A 16,114-nucleotide genomic window follows, 5' to 3' on the forward strand; every position below is an offset into this window, starting at 1 on the left:
AGTGAAACCGGCCCTGCCCACATCCACCACACATCCGCCACCACTGACACAGCCCCTCAGCCAGTTAGTTGTCTACATCCTGGAGAAGACAGCTCGAAGGTTGAGGGGTGGGAAGAGCAGAACCCGGGGCCCATGCAAGTATGGGAGAGACCCAGTCCCAGACAAGGATGTTTGTCACAGAAACGTGCAGATGTCAACCTGCCCAAGGGCTCACTAGCTTCACTGAAATAATGATTCCAGGAAAATGAGTCTGGAGAAAATATTTGTATTCGCCACCAACGTTCCCTGGGGCCCCAGATCAGGAGGTAGGGCTGGGCCACTTTCCTGCTCTGTCCTGAGGGCTTCCGGCTGTGTTGGGGCATCAGTGGGACCCCAGGGGCTGAAGCGGTAGATGGTCTTCCTCCAAGGCACTGTTCCCCTCAGGTTGAGAAGGCAGGGCAGGGGTCTTCATGGGCCCTACAAAAGAGGAAGATGGTGGCACTCCCAGTTAAGCGTACATAGTACTAAGCGCAAGGAGTCAGGTTCAAGCCCCCAGCCTCCCACCTGTAGGGGGCGCCTCACAAGCTGCAAAGCAGGTGTGCAGGTGTCTACTTTTCTCTCTCTCTGTCTCCCCTTCCCCTCTCAATTTCTCTCTCCTATCCAATAAAAACGGGAAAAGTGGAATCATAGTGCTGGCACCAAGCCCCGGAGATAATCTAGAAGGCAAAAGAGAGAGAGAAGAAAGTGGAGGAGGAGGAGGAGGAGGAGAAGAAGAAGACCAACAATAACAATAACAACAACAACTCTTGGCTGGGTCCTGAGGGCGCCCCAGGGGGCAGGCAGGCACCGAGGACACAGGACAAGATTCCTGTGGGGACAATGGCTTCACCATTCCGCCTTGCTGTCTCATTCAGATACATAAAGACACACACAGAAGCAAAGAGACTGTCTCTCTCTGATCCAAGAAAGGGTCGACTTAAGCGGACAAATTTGGGGCTTGGAGGCAGCACACACTTCACCAAGTACAAGTGCCTAGACTTGAGTCCCAGCCCACCACACGGGCACACCAAGTAAAGGGGGAATTTCACAAGGGTGTGGTGTCTCTCCTGTTTCTCACTCCCCCCCCCACTTTTTTTTTTTTTTTGCCTCCAGGATTATCACTGGGGCTCGGTACCTGCACTACAAATCCACTGCTCTTGGAGGCTATTTTTCCCATTTGGTTGCCCTGATTGTTATTGCTATTTTTGTTGTCGTTGTTGGACAGGACAGAGAGAAATGGAGAGAGGAGGGGAAGACAAAGAAGGGGAGAGAAAGACAGACACCTGCAGACCTGCTTCACCGCTTGTGAAGTGACTCCCCTTCCCTGCAGGTGGGGAGCCGGGGGCTCGAACCAGGATCCTTACACCGGTCCTTGTGATTCACTTAACCCACTGCACTACTGCCCAACCCCGTCACTCACTTTCTGTCTTTGTTTCACCCTCTGTATGAAACAAATAAAAGGGGGGGGGGGGAGTCTTCCAGGAGTGGTCTAGGCAAAAACTTCTACTGGGGAGGAGTCTGGGGAAGGAGGGTCTGGCAGTAAAATAATTAATTAGTTAAATAAATAAATAAATAAATAATAAGGGGGTCGGGGGCCAGGTGGTGGCGCACCTGGTTGAGCGTATATGTCGCAATGTGCAAGGACCCAAGTCCAAGCTCCCGGTCCCCACCTGTAAAGGGAAAGCTTTGCAAGTGGTAAAGCAGGGTTGCAGGTGTCTCTCTGTCTCTCTCCCTATCTTCTCCACTCCTCTCAATTTCACTCTGTCTCTAGCCAATAATAATTTTTTTAAGTCTATAAGAAATAAATAAAAAATAAGGGGACTATTCCTTTAAGCAGAGCTGACCTAGAGTGAAGCTAGGTGGTCTTCCCCCAGACTCCCCGTGGCCATGTGACACCACACACACACACACACACACACACACACACACACACACACACACACGAACGGAGCTACTCACCGGGGACGCCTGGCCCTGATGGCTCCTCACACACCGTAGGCAACGTCTGCTCCCAGGCAGCCCAGTTCACCTCCTCCACCCTGAAGGCAGTAGAGCAGCTCTGAGCTCCCAGAAAGCCAACTAAGAAGGAGGTCTGAACCTTTCCAGGTGAGTAGACTGTGCAGATATGTTGGCGGGTGGAGGTGTGTGAGGAAAAGGGGTTTCTGTTCTCCACCAGACATGGAGCCGTCCACCAACTCACCTGAGCCCCAGTCTTGCACTACCAGACTGCTGTCCCCTGGGCCAGGTGCCAGCATGAAGGGAGGGGCCGTCTGTCCCTTTGAGCTATTCACAGTGCCAGGGTTGCCCAAATTATCCAGAGGAGAGTTGAAGTTTGCTGTGTCTTTGGGTTCCGGAGTTCTGGGGTCCTTCTGCAGCTACTTCACATGCCTAAGACCCTCCCCTCTCCTTATCCCATCACTATTTCCTGAAAGCATGTTTCTGATTGGGCCTTTGTCACCAGGTCCCCTCTTCTACAAGATTTGGAAGTCCATTCTCCATGGAAAGGACTGGGGCATCTGAGGTCAGGCTGGGTGAGACAAGAGGCCTGAGTGGAGCAGCCAGGGCAAAGTGAATGTGCTGTGGTGCAAGGCTCCCTCCAGCAGCTGGGCAGCCCTGTCCCACCCCAGTTCTGCCAGGAGGAGAGACACAAGGGCCACCATGGAGGGACCTTCAGTTTAAGCCCGTGGGACAGTTGGAAGAGCAGACAGGCAGAGTAACAGGCTGTGGGAACCCCGGGCCTCCAAGATCCAGCATGTGTCACCTTGCCTGGCCAAGGTGAAGTCCCTGGGTGCCAGCAGCTCTGCCCTGACCAGCATCCTTGGCTCTTGGCAATAGTGTCCTGGACTTGAGGAGACGTGACTGGCCGATCCCACCCCCCTCACTCACCTGAAGCACCAGCGCTTATCCGGGTGGCCGTCTGGCCTGCTGCCGACGGTCAGCAAGATGCCCGCTCGCTGCTTCTTCCTCCTGCACCACCAGTAGCCTTTCTCCATCTCCAGCACAGAGATGGCTTTCTGGGGACAAAGGAGTCATCAGACAGAGCACCCAGGAAGGCCCCGGAGTCTGCTAAGCACGAGGCTTTGGATCTGGGTCCCCGTGTTTGAAGCCTTCACACTGCCAGGCTCTCACCCCTAGGGACTCGGTCTCCCCACTTGCAGGCTGTGACCTTCCAGTGTTATTGGGGAATCAGCACACAGTAGACGCACAACTGTTTGCCCCTGCGTCATTGGCAGGGGTCAGAACTGATCCCTTCCAAGTTCAAACTTCATTGGCTCCATGTCACACCTGTGGGGCGGTGGAGCCCAGAGATTTTCAGGTAAAGACAGGGATGTGCAAAGGTTTGTCCAGAGCTGACCATCACTGGGTGATAGCGTCCAGCCTCCCAGCAAGGCTCTTCCTGTGCCAGCTGTCCACATCCACGCCCACCCCTCCCAGGCTAAGAAGCCCAACACCGAGGAAGGTGTCAGATCAGTCCCCAGTTCTGGGGTGTTCATAAACCCTCGACTCCCCCAACCTGGGCCAGCCTAAGGAGTTCAGACCCAGCCCACATCACCACAAAACTGAGCCCACCCTTGGAATAAACCTAAAATAGATTTCCTAGCTCCTTCCAACATAAAGGTCCCAAATTTCATCTGCTGTACCTTTAAGTTCCTGATTAGTAAACAATCTGTTCTGCTTTATATCTTAATGCTTTTCAGCCACCAAGTTGCAGGTGCTACCATGACGCCAACTTGACAACCTCACCAGTGTGTCCTGGAACCCCACTTCCCTAGAGCCCTACCCTAGGGAAAGATAGAAACAGGCTGGGGGTGTGGATCGACCTGTCAATGCCCATGTGGAGAAGCAATTACAGAAGCCAGACCTTCCACCTTCTGCACCCCATAAAGATCTTTGATCCATACTCCCAGAGGGATAAAGAATAGGGAAGCTTCCAATGGAGGAATGGAGATACAGAACTCTGGTGGTGAGAATTGTATGGAATTGTATCTTGTCAAACATTATTAAATCACTAAAAAAATATATATATATGATGAGCACATAGCGGGGGACTTTGGTTCTGGAACTGAACCTAGCAGGTGAGGTCACAGAAGTTCAGAGAAGACAAAAGAAGCTTCTGGGGGCCGGGCAATGGTTCACCGGGTTAAATACATATAGTGGGAAGCACAAAGATGCTGTTTCAAGCCCCCACCCCACCCCGCCAGCTTCCTACCTGTAGGGTGAAGCAGGTCTGTGTATATCTATCTTTCTCTCTCCATCTCTATCTCCCTGTCCCTCTCAATTTATCTCTGTCCTATCCAATAAAAAAAGAAAGAAAGAAAGAAAGAAAGAAAGAAAGAAAGAGAAGCTCCCATGTCCCTGCCTGCAAATTCTCTCGAGTAAGCACTCAGGAGGTAGTTGACAGCTAAGACAAGGAGCACCTACTGTGTGCTCAGGACTGGTCCGGTGGCTTTAGGTCTATGAGTGTGTGGGGTCCTCACACCAACCCTACACGAGGGACAGCACGGGGGAAGGCTGGACAAGGGCGAGGCCACTCAGGGACCAGGGTTTGCCCGTGGGCATGCGGGCACAGGGAGGCTCAGCTGGGTCCTGCACACCTCCCCCCCCCCTCGAACCCAGACTTGGGGTTTCCCAAGGCACCTGAAGCTTCCAGATGCTCCAGCTGTCAGTGGCGACACTGTTGACGGTCTCGCTCATGAGCGCGATGAGCATGTTGAGGAGAAGGATGTAGGTGAGCAGCACGTAGGCCAGCAGCAGCAGCAGTACCACCCCCCGGAAGCGCAGCTGGTCCTGAAATGCCAGATCGCCCATTCCGATGGTGAACTTGAAAAGCTCCAAGGAGGCGTCCAGGATACCCCCGTACGGGACCGAGCTGTCCTCCTCGTCGTTCGGTCCCGCCCCGAGGCGTGCTGCCTCAGTGGCATTCGGGCTGGCAGGGACGCCAGGGCTCCAGGCCTCCCGGCTCAGGCTCACCAGCGCTGCAAGAGGGAGAGAATGGGGTCCTCATCCTGGGAAGACCAGTGGGGGGCCTCAAGGGTATACAGGGCAGGTGAGGACTAGGTAGGGGCCAGAGGGAGGGAGAAGGAAGGGGCAGCCCTTACCTACAGCAAAGCCAAACAGGAAGACTAGGTAGACCAGAAGGAAACGGAGCAGGTCCCGCAGGATGACCTGGAACACAGGTGTCCAGGAGTTGGGCTGCCTGCTCTGGCCATCAGGAAGACCCCAGATCCCTAGAGCGTGAGCCCCCATGAACACGCACAGGCACCCGCACACATGTGTCCTCTAGCACGTGTACAGTGGCCCTGTGGAGCCACACTGAACAGCCTGTTACCAGAGCCCTACTCAGCTCTGCTTTCTAGTGGTCCAGGGCATTGAACCTAGGACTTTGGAGCCTCAGGCATGAGAAACTCTTTGCATGACCGTTAGGCTATCTCCCCCAGCCCAGATAGGTCTTTGAGGAAGGAGAGAAACAGAGAGAGAATCAAAGGAACACTCTGGCATATGCACTGACAGGGATCAAACTTGAAACCTCGTGTCTACAAGTCATTGGCTGCAGTCACTATGCCACCTCGTGGCCTGCTAGAAATGTTTTTTTTAATTTAATTTAATTATTATTATTATTATCTTTATGTATTGGATAGAGACAGCCAGAAATCAAGAGGGAAGAGGTGGTAGAGAGGGAGAGAGACACTTGCAGCTCTGCTTCACCGCTCGTTAAAGTTTTCCCCCTGCAGGTGGGGACTAGGGGCTTGAACCCGGGTCCTTTTGCATTGTGATAGGTGCGCTCAACCAGATGCGCCACCACCTGGCCCCTAGAAATGCCTTTAAAATTTTGCCGTAACAATAACAATACGCCTCCAGGGGCCTCCGCACCTTCTGGTCAGCAGAGCCCCCTTCCTCTATCCCCAGTTCGCCTTCAATTTTCTTCTCTCTCTCCCCCAGGCTCCTGGATCTGGCCTTTTGCTGTTGTTTCCTTTGCTTCAAATGTTTCTTTCTTGAGTCTGTGGTGGCTGTTACCCTTCCACACGTCAATTCCACCTTCAGGAAGACCTCCCAGACCGTCCTCTCAAGCACCCTCAGCCCACTCATTCTCTCTTTTTTTCTCCCTTTAATTTTTTTTAAAGATTTATTTATTTATTTATTTATGAGAAAGATAGGAGGAGATAGAGAAAGAACCAGATTTCACTCTGGTACATGTGCTGCCAGAGTTTGAACTCAGGACCTCATGCTTAAGAGTCCGATGCTTTATCCACTGTGCCACCTCCCGGACCACATTCCTTTAATTTTTTATCTTTTATTTGTTTATTTGTTTGTTTGTTTGTTTATTGGATAGAGACAGAGAGAAATTGAGAGGGGAGGGGGAAATAAGAATGGGAAAGAGGGGGGTTGGGCGGTAGCGCAGCGGGTTAAGCGCAGGTGGCACAAAGCACAAGGATCCGGTTCCAGCTCCCGGCTCCCCACCTGCAGGGAAGTCGCTTCACAGGCAGTGATGCAGGTCTGCAGGTGTCTGTCTTTCTTTCCCCTCCTCTCTCCATTTCTTTCTGTCCTATCTAACAACAATAAGAACAACAACAAGAGCAAGAAGAGCAACAAAAATGGGGGAAAATAGTCTCCAGGAGCAGTGGATTCGCAGAGCCCCAGCAATAACCCTGGAGGCAAAAAAAAAAAAAAAAAAGGAAAGAGGCAGAGAGACGCCTGCAGCCCTGCTTCACCACTTGTAAAGGTTTCCCCCTGCAGGTGGGGACCAGGGGCTTGAACCTGGGTCCTTGTGCAACTGTAATGTGAGCCACAGCCTGGCCCCAGCCAACTCATTCCACCACACCATCCCTGGTATTTCCTCTATAACATTTAGGAGTCTCAACGTTCACATTTATTTCCTTAGAGTTTCCACCTCCCCCACTAGAATAAATATCATCTTCAGGAGTGAGGACTTAGCTCTTTTCTCATTAAATGGAGCAGTGAATTCCCAACACTTAGAACAGACCTTGATCCACAGCACGCAAGTCTCCAAATATCTGTGGACTAGTGGGCTGGGAGGCATCAAAGTGGCTGAAGCACTGGACTCTCAAGCCTGAGGTCCCGAGTTCAATCCCCCACAGCACATGTACCAGAATGATGTCTGGTATTTTTTTTTTCTCTTTTACCTTTCTCAATAATAAATAAAATCTTTTTTTTTTCCTCCAGGGTTACTGCTGGGCTCAGTGCCTGCACTATGAATTTTTCTCATTTTGTTGCCCTTGTTGTTTACCCTTATTATGGTTAATGTTATTGTTGCCATTGTTGTTGTTATTGTTGGATAGGACAAAGAAATCAGAGAGGAGGGCAAGACAGAGAGAGGGAGAAAAAGACAACTCATGGTCCAGGAGATGGCGCAGTGGTAAAGCTTTGGACGCTCAAGCATGAGGTCACGAGTTCAATACCCGGCAGCACACGTGCCAGAGCGATGTCTGGTTCTTTCTCTTTCCTCCTATCTTTCTCATAAATAAATAATAAAATCTTAAAAAAAGAAAGAAAAAGACACCTGTAGACCTGCTTCACCACCCGTGAAGTGACCCCCCCTGCAAGTAGGGAGCCGGGGGCTCGAACCAGGAACCTTACGCCAGTCCTTGCGCTTTGCACCATGTGTGCTTAACCCACTGTGCTACTGCCCGGCCCCAGTATAGTCTTTTTTTTTTTTTTTTTAATTTTACCTAGGGTCTGGGTGGTGGTGTACCTGCTTGAGCGCACATGCTTCAGTGTGCAAGGACCCAGGTTCGAGCCCTCAGTCCCCACATGTAGGGGGAAAGCTTCATGAGTGGTGAAGCAGTGCTGCAGGTGTCTCTCTGTCTCTTTCCCTATCACCCCCTTACCTCTCAATTTCTGGCTGTCTCTAACCAATAAATAAATAAAGATAATAAAAAAATTTTTTAAATCTTTTTTTTTTAAAAAAAAGATTTTATCTGTTCACAAGAAATGATAGAAGAGAGAGAAAGAACCAGACATCACCCCATACATCTGCTGCTGGGGACTGAACTCAGGACCTCACGCTTGAGAGTCCAATGCCTTATCCACTGTGCCACCTCCCGGACCACAATAATAAAAATCTTTAAATAGGGGTGGGGGATATAGTATAATGGTTATGCAAACAGACTTATGCCTGAGGCTCCAAAGTCCCAGGTTCAATCCCCACACCACCATAAGCCTAAGCTGAGCAGTGCTCTGGCGTTTCTCTCTCTCTCTCTCTCTCTCTCCATCTCTCTCTCTCTCTCTTTTTGCATCTCTCTCAAAAATAAAATAAAAACAAAATATATTTTTAAAGAATCTTTAAATAGTAACAAATATTAGGGAGCCGGGTGGTGGTGCACCTGGTTGAGCACACATGTTACAATGCGCAAGGACCAGGTTTCAAGCCCCCGGCCCCCACCTGCAGGGGGAAAGCTTTGCAAGTGGTGAAGCAGGGCTGCAGGTGTCTCTCTGTCTCTCTCCCTCTCTAGCTCCCCATTCCCTCTCGATTTCTGACTGTCTCTATCCAACAAAGATAGTTTTTAAAAAACTTAAAAAGTAACAAATGTTTGTGAATGATTTGAATACAGTACTTGCATTTAAATGAATAAGAACACATAAAGACATATAAGCGCACACACTACAGTGAGCGAGGACCCGGGTTCAAGCCCCTGGTCCCCACCTGCAGGGGAAAAGCTTCACAAGTGGTAAAGTAGAGCTGCAGGTGTCTCTCTGTCTCTCTCCCTCCCTATCTCCCATCACCCCTCTCAATTTCTCTGTCTCTATCCAATAATAAAATTTAAAATATTTTTAAAGTACACATATGGATGTCCAGATGCCTCAGAACACAGTCTCATATGCATGTCTCTGCTTCTTTAGTATTATTATTTTAAATATGTATTGATTTATTCCCTTTTGTTGCCCTTCTTTTTTTTTTTTGTTGTTGTTGTTGTAGTTATTATTGTTGTTATTGATGTCGTCATTGTTGGATAGGACAGAGAGAAATGGAGAGAGGAGGGGAGACAGAGAGGGGGAGAGAAAGACAGACACCTGCAGACCTGCTTCACCACCTGTGAAGCGATCCCCCCCACACAGGTAGGGAGCCGGGGGCTCAAACCAGGATCCTTACGCTGGTCCTTGAGCTTGGCGCCACGTGCGCTTACCCCGCTGCGCTACCACCTGACTCCCTATTATTATTTATTTAACCAGAGCACTGCTCAGTTCTGGGTGATGGTGGTGCAGGGGACTAAACCTGGGACTTTGGAGCCTCAGACATGAGTCTCTTTGCATAACCTTGGTATTTTTTAAATCTTGGTATTTTAAAAATCTATTAAAAATTTATTTATTATTGAATAAAGACCGAGAGCAGTTGAGAGGGGAAGGGGGTAAAAAGACAGAGAGACACCTACAACTCTGCTTCACCACTTGTGAAGCTCTCCCCGCTGCAGGTGGGGACCAGGGACTTGAACCCATGTCCTTAAGCACTTTAATGTGAGCGCTAAAACCAGGGGCACCATCGCCTGGCCCTGCTCCTTTGGTCTTCAAGGACACATGTGCTCCTGTGTGATACTTGCATGTGCGCAAGAGCTGGCTTACACGTGCAGTGCACAGACCTCCGGGAACACAGGTGGGTCTGCCCAGATGCTGTTCTGTTCAGGTTATCGGGGGAGGTGGGTTCTCCCAGCTGTGGAGGCCAAAAAGAGTCCCAGGGCGGTGACACCCTGCTCCCCCCACCCCCAGGCTCTGGGGCCAGCCCTGTCTCACCTTCTGGATCATGACGCTGTAGATGCCTGTGTGCTGGAAGCCGCGAGTGTAGTAAAGCAGGTTGAGCCAGCACAGCACCAGCGAGGACACGAGCAGGGGTAGGTGCCACTGAATGTGCAGGAAGCACAGCACCTGGGACAGCACCGTGAGCAGGGCTTGCAGCAGGCTGCGGGGGTGGGGCTCGGGTCAGCTTGCAGGCCGCTTGGTCAGCCCCCACTTGACCTCCATGGGCCCCTGCTAAGCACCAGCACTTGAAACTTGAGGTCTGGCTTAAGGATCCCGGTTCCAGTCCCCGGCTCCCCACCTGCAGGGGAGTCGCTTCACAAGTGGTGAAGCAGGTCTGCAGGTGTCTATCTTTCTCTCCTCCTCTCTGTCTTCCCCTCCTGTCTCCATTTCTCTCTGTCCTATCCAACAACAATTACACCAATAATAACAATAATAATAACCACAACAATGATAAAAACAAGGGCAACAAAAAAGAGGGATATATATATATATATATATATATATATATATATATTTTTTTTTTTTTTGCCTCCAGGGTTATTGCTGGGGCTCGATACCTGCACCATGAGTCCACTGCTCCTGGAGGCCATCCCCCCCCTTTTGTTGCCCTTGTTGTTGTAGCCTTGTTGTGGTTATTGTTGTTGCTGTCGTTGTTGGATAGGACAGAGAGAAATGGAGAGGGGAGGGGAAGAAAGGGGGAGAGAAAGATAGACACCTGCAGACCTGCTTCACCGCTTGCGAAGCGACTCCCCTGCAGGTGGGGAGCTGCGGGCTCAAACCGGGATCCTTATGCCGGTCCTTGAGCTTTGCGCCACGTGCGCTTGACCCGCTGCGCTACCACCTGACTCCCCTACTGTAGCTATTATTGATGTCGTTGTTGAATAGGACAGAGGGAAATGGAGAGAGGAGGGGAAGATAGAGGGGGAGAGAAAGACAGACACCTGCAGACCTGCTTCACCGCCTGTGAAGCGACTCCCCTGCAGGTGGGGAGCTGAGGGCTCGAACCAGGATCCTTACACCGGTCCCTGCGCTTTGCGCCACGTGCGTTTAACCCACTGCACTACCGCCTGACCCCCTATAAATAAATATTTTTAAAAAATGTTATTCAACCCCTAAGGGCCCTTGCACCAACCCCCCTACCTCCCCTTAAAGTTCAGTGGCTCTACTGGGGCCCAACTCACAGAGTGTCTGTGTGAATTCGCTGAAACACAGCATACAGGGAACTTGGGCTGCACTGGCGCGGGCCAGGGCCAGGGGCTCAGTAGGCGTGTCTGCTGGGGTAGGATTGTGAAGAACTCCCCCTCTAGCTGGCAACCCCCCCCCCCCGGGTCTGAATCCCTCACTCCTGTGCCCCCAGCTCAAGAGTCAGCCCTGCCACCGATCCCACCCTTTCCAGGCCCAAGGCAGCAGGTAAGGGGAGGGGTATGGCCCCACATACAAGAGCACTTCAAAGTAGCTGTCTATGAACGAGATCCAGATGAACATTCGGCGCCTCCAGAAGTACCACAGCTGTGGGGACAAGAAAGCAGGGGAGTGACACTGTTCACCAGGACACAACACCCCCAGCCCCACCAGGCCCCGGGGCCGGGCTGGGCTTCCTGCCTACAGGAGGCCTGGCTCTGTGGGAACCTGGGGGGTTGGGGCAGCAGCTTTGTCTTGGAGATGGTGACGGCATGAATCCTGAGAAAGCCTGGGACTCTGAGCAAAAAGTGCAGTCACCTAGACCACACACCTAGACGATGCTAGGACCCTCCCTGCTGCCAACGGCTGTAGATGGGGAAGACAGGAGAAAGGGAGCCCTGACATCAACCTCCACCTGTTCTCCAGATAATAGGATTGGTGCCCAAGCTCTGCCCACACTCAATGCCATGGCGCCTGGCCTGTCTCTGGCAAGCCTGCTGTGTTTGCAAGTGGAGAGACCTTGCTGGGAGAGTTAGGCTGAGACCAGCCCAGCGCCCATCATTCTGTGTCCCCCCCCCCACTGCGGGGCATGTCCCAGCTGAGGAGCCTGGGGACAGGGGTTCCAACCCCAGGAGCAGAGCGGACATTGCCAAAGAATCATGGAAGCCGGGCGCTACCCCATGGGCTACCTCAAAAGACACAGTAAGAAGGAGACCCCGGCCCAAAAAGCAAGAGCAGAACCCACCTCCCCCAAGCGCCCTGGACACTGGTCTGTGTGCGACTGGGTGTGAGCTTCAGACTGTTCACGAGGACCCAAGTAAGGATCCCGGTTTGAGCCCCCTGGCTCCCTACCTGCAGGGGAGTCGCTTCACAGCTGGTGAAGCAGGTTTACAGGTGTCAGGAAAAAAAACCAAAAAACCGAGAAATAAAGGGCCTGTGGTTGCTGTGCTGTAGAGACCCCCTGACAGAGAACTCTACACTTGTTTCCAGGGCAGCTGGGAGCCTCACCTGGCCCAGCAGGAGGTAGACTCCCCCAAGCAGGATGGTAATATGGCCCAGCAGCAACATGGAGTTCCCGCCTGTCACTTTCATGGGGAGGATGGCCTGCTGAAGAAATGCCCAGTTAGGACCCAAGGCCTTGGCTCCCCTCCCAACAAGTGACACTCTGAACCAGAGCCAAGGGCCTATGGCTGTGCTGGAGCTGTGGAAAGACAGCTCAGAGAAGCAGAAGGAAGGGGGTCAGGCGGTGGCGCACCTGGTTAAGCACTCACATTACAGTGTCCAAGGACCCAGGTTCAAGCCCCTGGTCCCCACCTGCAGGGGGGAAGCATCAGGAGTGGTGAACTAGAACTGCAGGTATCTCTCGTTCTCTTTCCTCTTTATCTCTCCCTCCCTTCTCAATTTCTCTGTCTTTATCTAATGAAAAATGAAGAAAAAAAATGTTTACACAAGAGAGAGAGAGAAGCAGAAGGAACATGAGAATTGGAGCTGATGATTCCAGCCTGCTGAGGGACTCACCACACCGTTGTTATGATCTAGGGAGTTAGAAGCCAGGCGGTCAGGGTGTAAGAGTCCATCTCTGCCCCTGACAGCCTGGGTGACCCCGGGTAAGTTACTTAAGCTTTCTGTGCTCCCTCCCTCTGTAAACTAGGGATGACACTAGCTTATTCCCTCAGAGTAATATTGTGAGCATTAATTAAATGGACACGCATGGATCCCTTAGAGCACCTGCCTCTCTCAACCTTAGTCTTCTTCACTGTAAAATGGGAAGATTTGGGAGTTGGGCAGTGACGCAGCGAGTTAACAGCACACGGTGTGAAGCGCAAGGACTGACCCAAGGATCCCGGTTCAAACACCCGGCTCCCCACCTGCAGGGCAGTCGCTTCACTTATGGTCATCCCACCTTCTTCCTTCCTTCCTTCCTTCCTTCCTTCCTTTCTTTCTTTCTTTCTTTTAACTTTTTAAAATATTTATTTATTTATTCCCTTTTATTGCCCTTGTTTTTTTTATTGTTGTAGTTATTATTATTGTCGTCGTTGTTGGATAGGACAGAGAGAAATGGAGAGAGAAGGGGAAGACAGAGAGGGGGAGAGAAAGACAGACACCTGCAGACCTGCTTCACCGCCTGTGAAGTGGCAGGTGGGGAGCCGGGGGCTCAAGCCGGGATTCCTCCACCGGTCCTTGCGCTTTGCTCCAACTGCGCTTAACCTGCTGCACAACCGCCCGACTCCTCTCTCTCTCTCTCTCTCTCAAGAATTTTTTAAAAGAATTTTCTTTTTTTTTAAATTTTTGTTATCTTTATTTATTGGATAAAGACAGCCAGAAATCAAGAGGGAAGGGGGTGATAGAGAGGGAGGGAGATCAAGAGACACCTGCAGCCCTGCTTCACCACTCTCAAAGCTTCCCCCCCCCCTCCCCGCAGGTGAGGACCAGGTGCTCAAACATGGGTCCTTGAGCACTGTAACATGTTGGCTCAACCAAGTGCGCCACACCACCTGGCCCCTGCACCTTTTTTTTTTTTGTCTGTTATTACGATGGTGCTGCCTTCCGTGTCCCATCCCAGCTGGGATCTGTCACTGAAGCCATCAAGGCCCCAGTGGCATCCTTGGCACTGCCCCCTCTTCTTCCTGGTTACTTCCAAGAGCCCTCCCCAGGACACACTGCCCACACCCCCCACCCCCAACCTCAGGCCTTGCCTTCTCTAGGGTAGGTTGGTGGTAGGTGACAGCAGTGAAGATGACCATGTAGAGGAAGTAACACAGGAAGTTGAAGAAGAACCTGTAGGTGAGCAGATTCCATTTCTCCTGCAGCAGTTTGTTCAGTGGTTCCAAAACCACCATTCGGTGTCGGTACTGGATGAAACGGAAGGGCAGTGAGTTTCATTAAGAGACCCCTTCATGTCGGTTCCATCCGAGGACTGAGGGACATAAATGGCGGGAGATGGGAGCCCCAAACTACAACCCCTCCTCCTATCTATTCCCTCCTGCAGGTGGGGACTAGGGGTTCAAATCTGGGTCCTTGCACATCGTAACATGTGCGTTCAACCAGGTACACCACCACCCGGCCCCTGCACCTTCTTTTGTTATTAGGATGGTGTTACCTTCCGTGCCCCATCAGCAGCTAGGCTCTGTCACTGAAACCATCAAGGCCCCAGTGGCATCCTTGGCACTGCCCCTTCTTCTTCCTGGTTACTTCCAAGAGCTCTCCCCAGGACACACTGCCTCCCCACCCCAGCCCCCGGCTGACTGCCCGCCTTACCCAGCCCCAGCTATAGAGTGAACAAGGGCCCCTCCCTCCACTCCAGAGCAGGTAACGAGCTGGTAGTGGAGTGACCCTTAATGGTTGTCACCAGGACCCAGCTCTGTTGCCCACGTTAGATGAGATGGACATATGAAATAAGCATGAGCCCAGTAGGGGAGGGGTCAGCATATGCAAATGTAGACAGACAGGCAGACACACACACACTGGCACTGTCCCAGGACAGTGTTGTCCAGTGGGCAGCCCTGGATGGTGGCCATTGCAGGGAGCTTTGCCTGACCCCCTGTGCACAGCCCACCCCAGCAGGCTTACCGGGCTTCGGCAGTGGAAAATGATGATCTCCAACACCGAGTTCTCCTCCCAGCTGTCCACAGAGGCCAGGTCATACAACGACACCCGAACAGGCCCGTAGCACCACTCAGTGAACTTGCGGGACAGCGACTGGTGTGGCCTGGGAAACTCCCGCTGCAGGATGTGTCTGAAGATCTGCAGGGTGGGCCCCGTGAGCTCAGTGAGCGACCACCTCCCAGCACTGACCAGAAGGCTGGGAGAGGACCCCACACTCTCAGAGCTGCCTTACCCCCCAGGGATGGTGACAGATGCCTGCTCACACTACACTCCAGACTGAGGGTGTATGGGACAAGTCCAGAAATCCTCAAGGTTTCCTGGGATCACAGCCCACTGTGATCCTCTGCCATGAGAGTCCAGAGTTTTGAATACAGTAAAGAGTACCCAACCCAAACAAAAGTAGCAATTTGGTTCTACAAAAAAAAAAAAAAAGGAATGGGGGCTGGGAGGTAGCGCAGCAGGTTAAGCTCACATGGCATGAAGCATAAAGACTGGCGCAAGGATCCCAGTTCGAGCCCCTGGCTCCCCACCTGCAGGGGGGGTCGCATTACAAGTGGTGAAGCAGGTCTGCAGGTGTCTCTCTTCTCTCCCCCTCCGTCTTCCCCTTCTCTCTCCATTTCTCTCTGTCCTATCCAACAACAACAACAGCAATGGCAACAATAACAACAATAAGGGCAACAAAAGAGAAAAAATGGCTGCTAGGAGCAGTGGATTCATAGTGCAGGCATGGAGCCCCAGCAATAACCCTAAAGGCAAAAAAGAAAGAAAAAAAAAGGAGGAATGGGGGAAGGAAAGAGCAGAATGGGGGGGGGGGTTGGGGGTAGAAAGGGAAGTACCACAGGAGAGCAGCACAGCCCTGCTTCTAAACAACAGAGGAATTACCACACCCAGAGACTGCAGCACATGGAAATAAAATTATAGAACTCATGCACGTGTTTCTTTCTATCTTAAAATCCTTGTGTCTTCAATGCAGCCAGGGCCACCAGGCCATGCTATGTGGCCACTGCCTTTTGCTCCAGATTGTATCCAGAGACGCCAAAGCCTGAGACGTCAACCCTTCAACTCTGATAATCTGGTGAGACCTCTCCCAACACACAGGAACTACCTAGTTCCATCTCAAATAGCACACTCTCTAACAAAGCTACAGACCTTCGTATAAGCTAGGGCCTAGGGGACTGGGGTACATGGATACAGATAGTCACAAGTTAGGGACAAACTATATCCCCTAAAGTAAAAGTGCTCAGTAATCTGCGGTGATTAGATTTAAACCTGATAACCTCAGCAAGTAAGTAGAAAGGCCTAAAGAAGGAACCATAAATAGTCTCAGCCAATATTTTCT

The 16,114-nt window shown here is 51.6% G+C and overlaps 1 protein-coding gene across 3 annotated transcripts in view; it reads right to left on the bottom strand.

Moving 5' to 3' along the window:
* Positions 1-249: 249 nt before the first annotated feature.
* The window catches only part of TRPV2 (transient receptor potential cation channel subfamily V member 2), a 38,252-nt gene continuing 22,387 nt past the window's right edge, over positions 250-16,114 (bottom strand). For all 3 annotated transcript variants that reach the window (XM_060204476.1, XM_060204474.1, XM_060204475.1), the window contains 10 exons: positions 14,740-14,913; positions 13,866-14,021; positions 12,178-12,276; positions 11,207-11,277; positions 9,763-9,928; positions 5,118-5,184; positions 4,657-4,994; positions 2,905-3,032; positions 1,978-2,057; positions 250-456 (listed from right to left, as the gene is read on the bottom strand). In XM_060204476.1, coding sequence (XP_060060459.1) covers positions 362-456; positions 1,978-2,057; positions 2,905-3,032; positions 4,657-4,994; positions 5,118-5,184; positions 9,763-9,928; positions 11,207-11,277; positions 12,178-12,276; positions 13,866-14,021; positions 14,740-14,913 — 1,374 coding nt within the window. In that variant the 3' untranslated portion in view covers positions 250-361. The remainder of the gene's footprint in view (positions 457-1,977; positions 2,058-2,904; positions 3,033-4,656; positions 4,995-5,117; positions 5,185-9,762; positions 9,929-11,206; positions 11,278-12,177; positions 12,277-13,865; positions 14,022-14,739; positions 14,914-16,114) is intronic.

This window comes from Erinaceus europaeus, chromosome 12, assembly GCF_950295315.1.
Source record: "Erinaceus europaeus chromosome 12, mEriEur2.1, whole genome shotgun sequence".
Lineage (NCBI taxonomy): Eukaryota > Metazoa > Chordata > Mammalia > Eulipotyphla > Erinaceidae > Erinaceus > Erinaceus europaeus.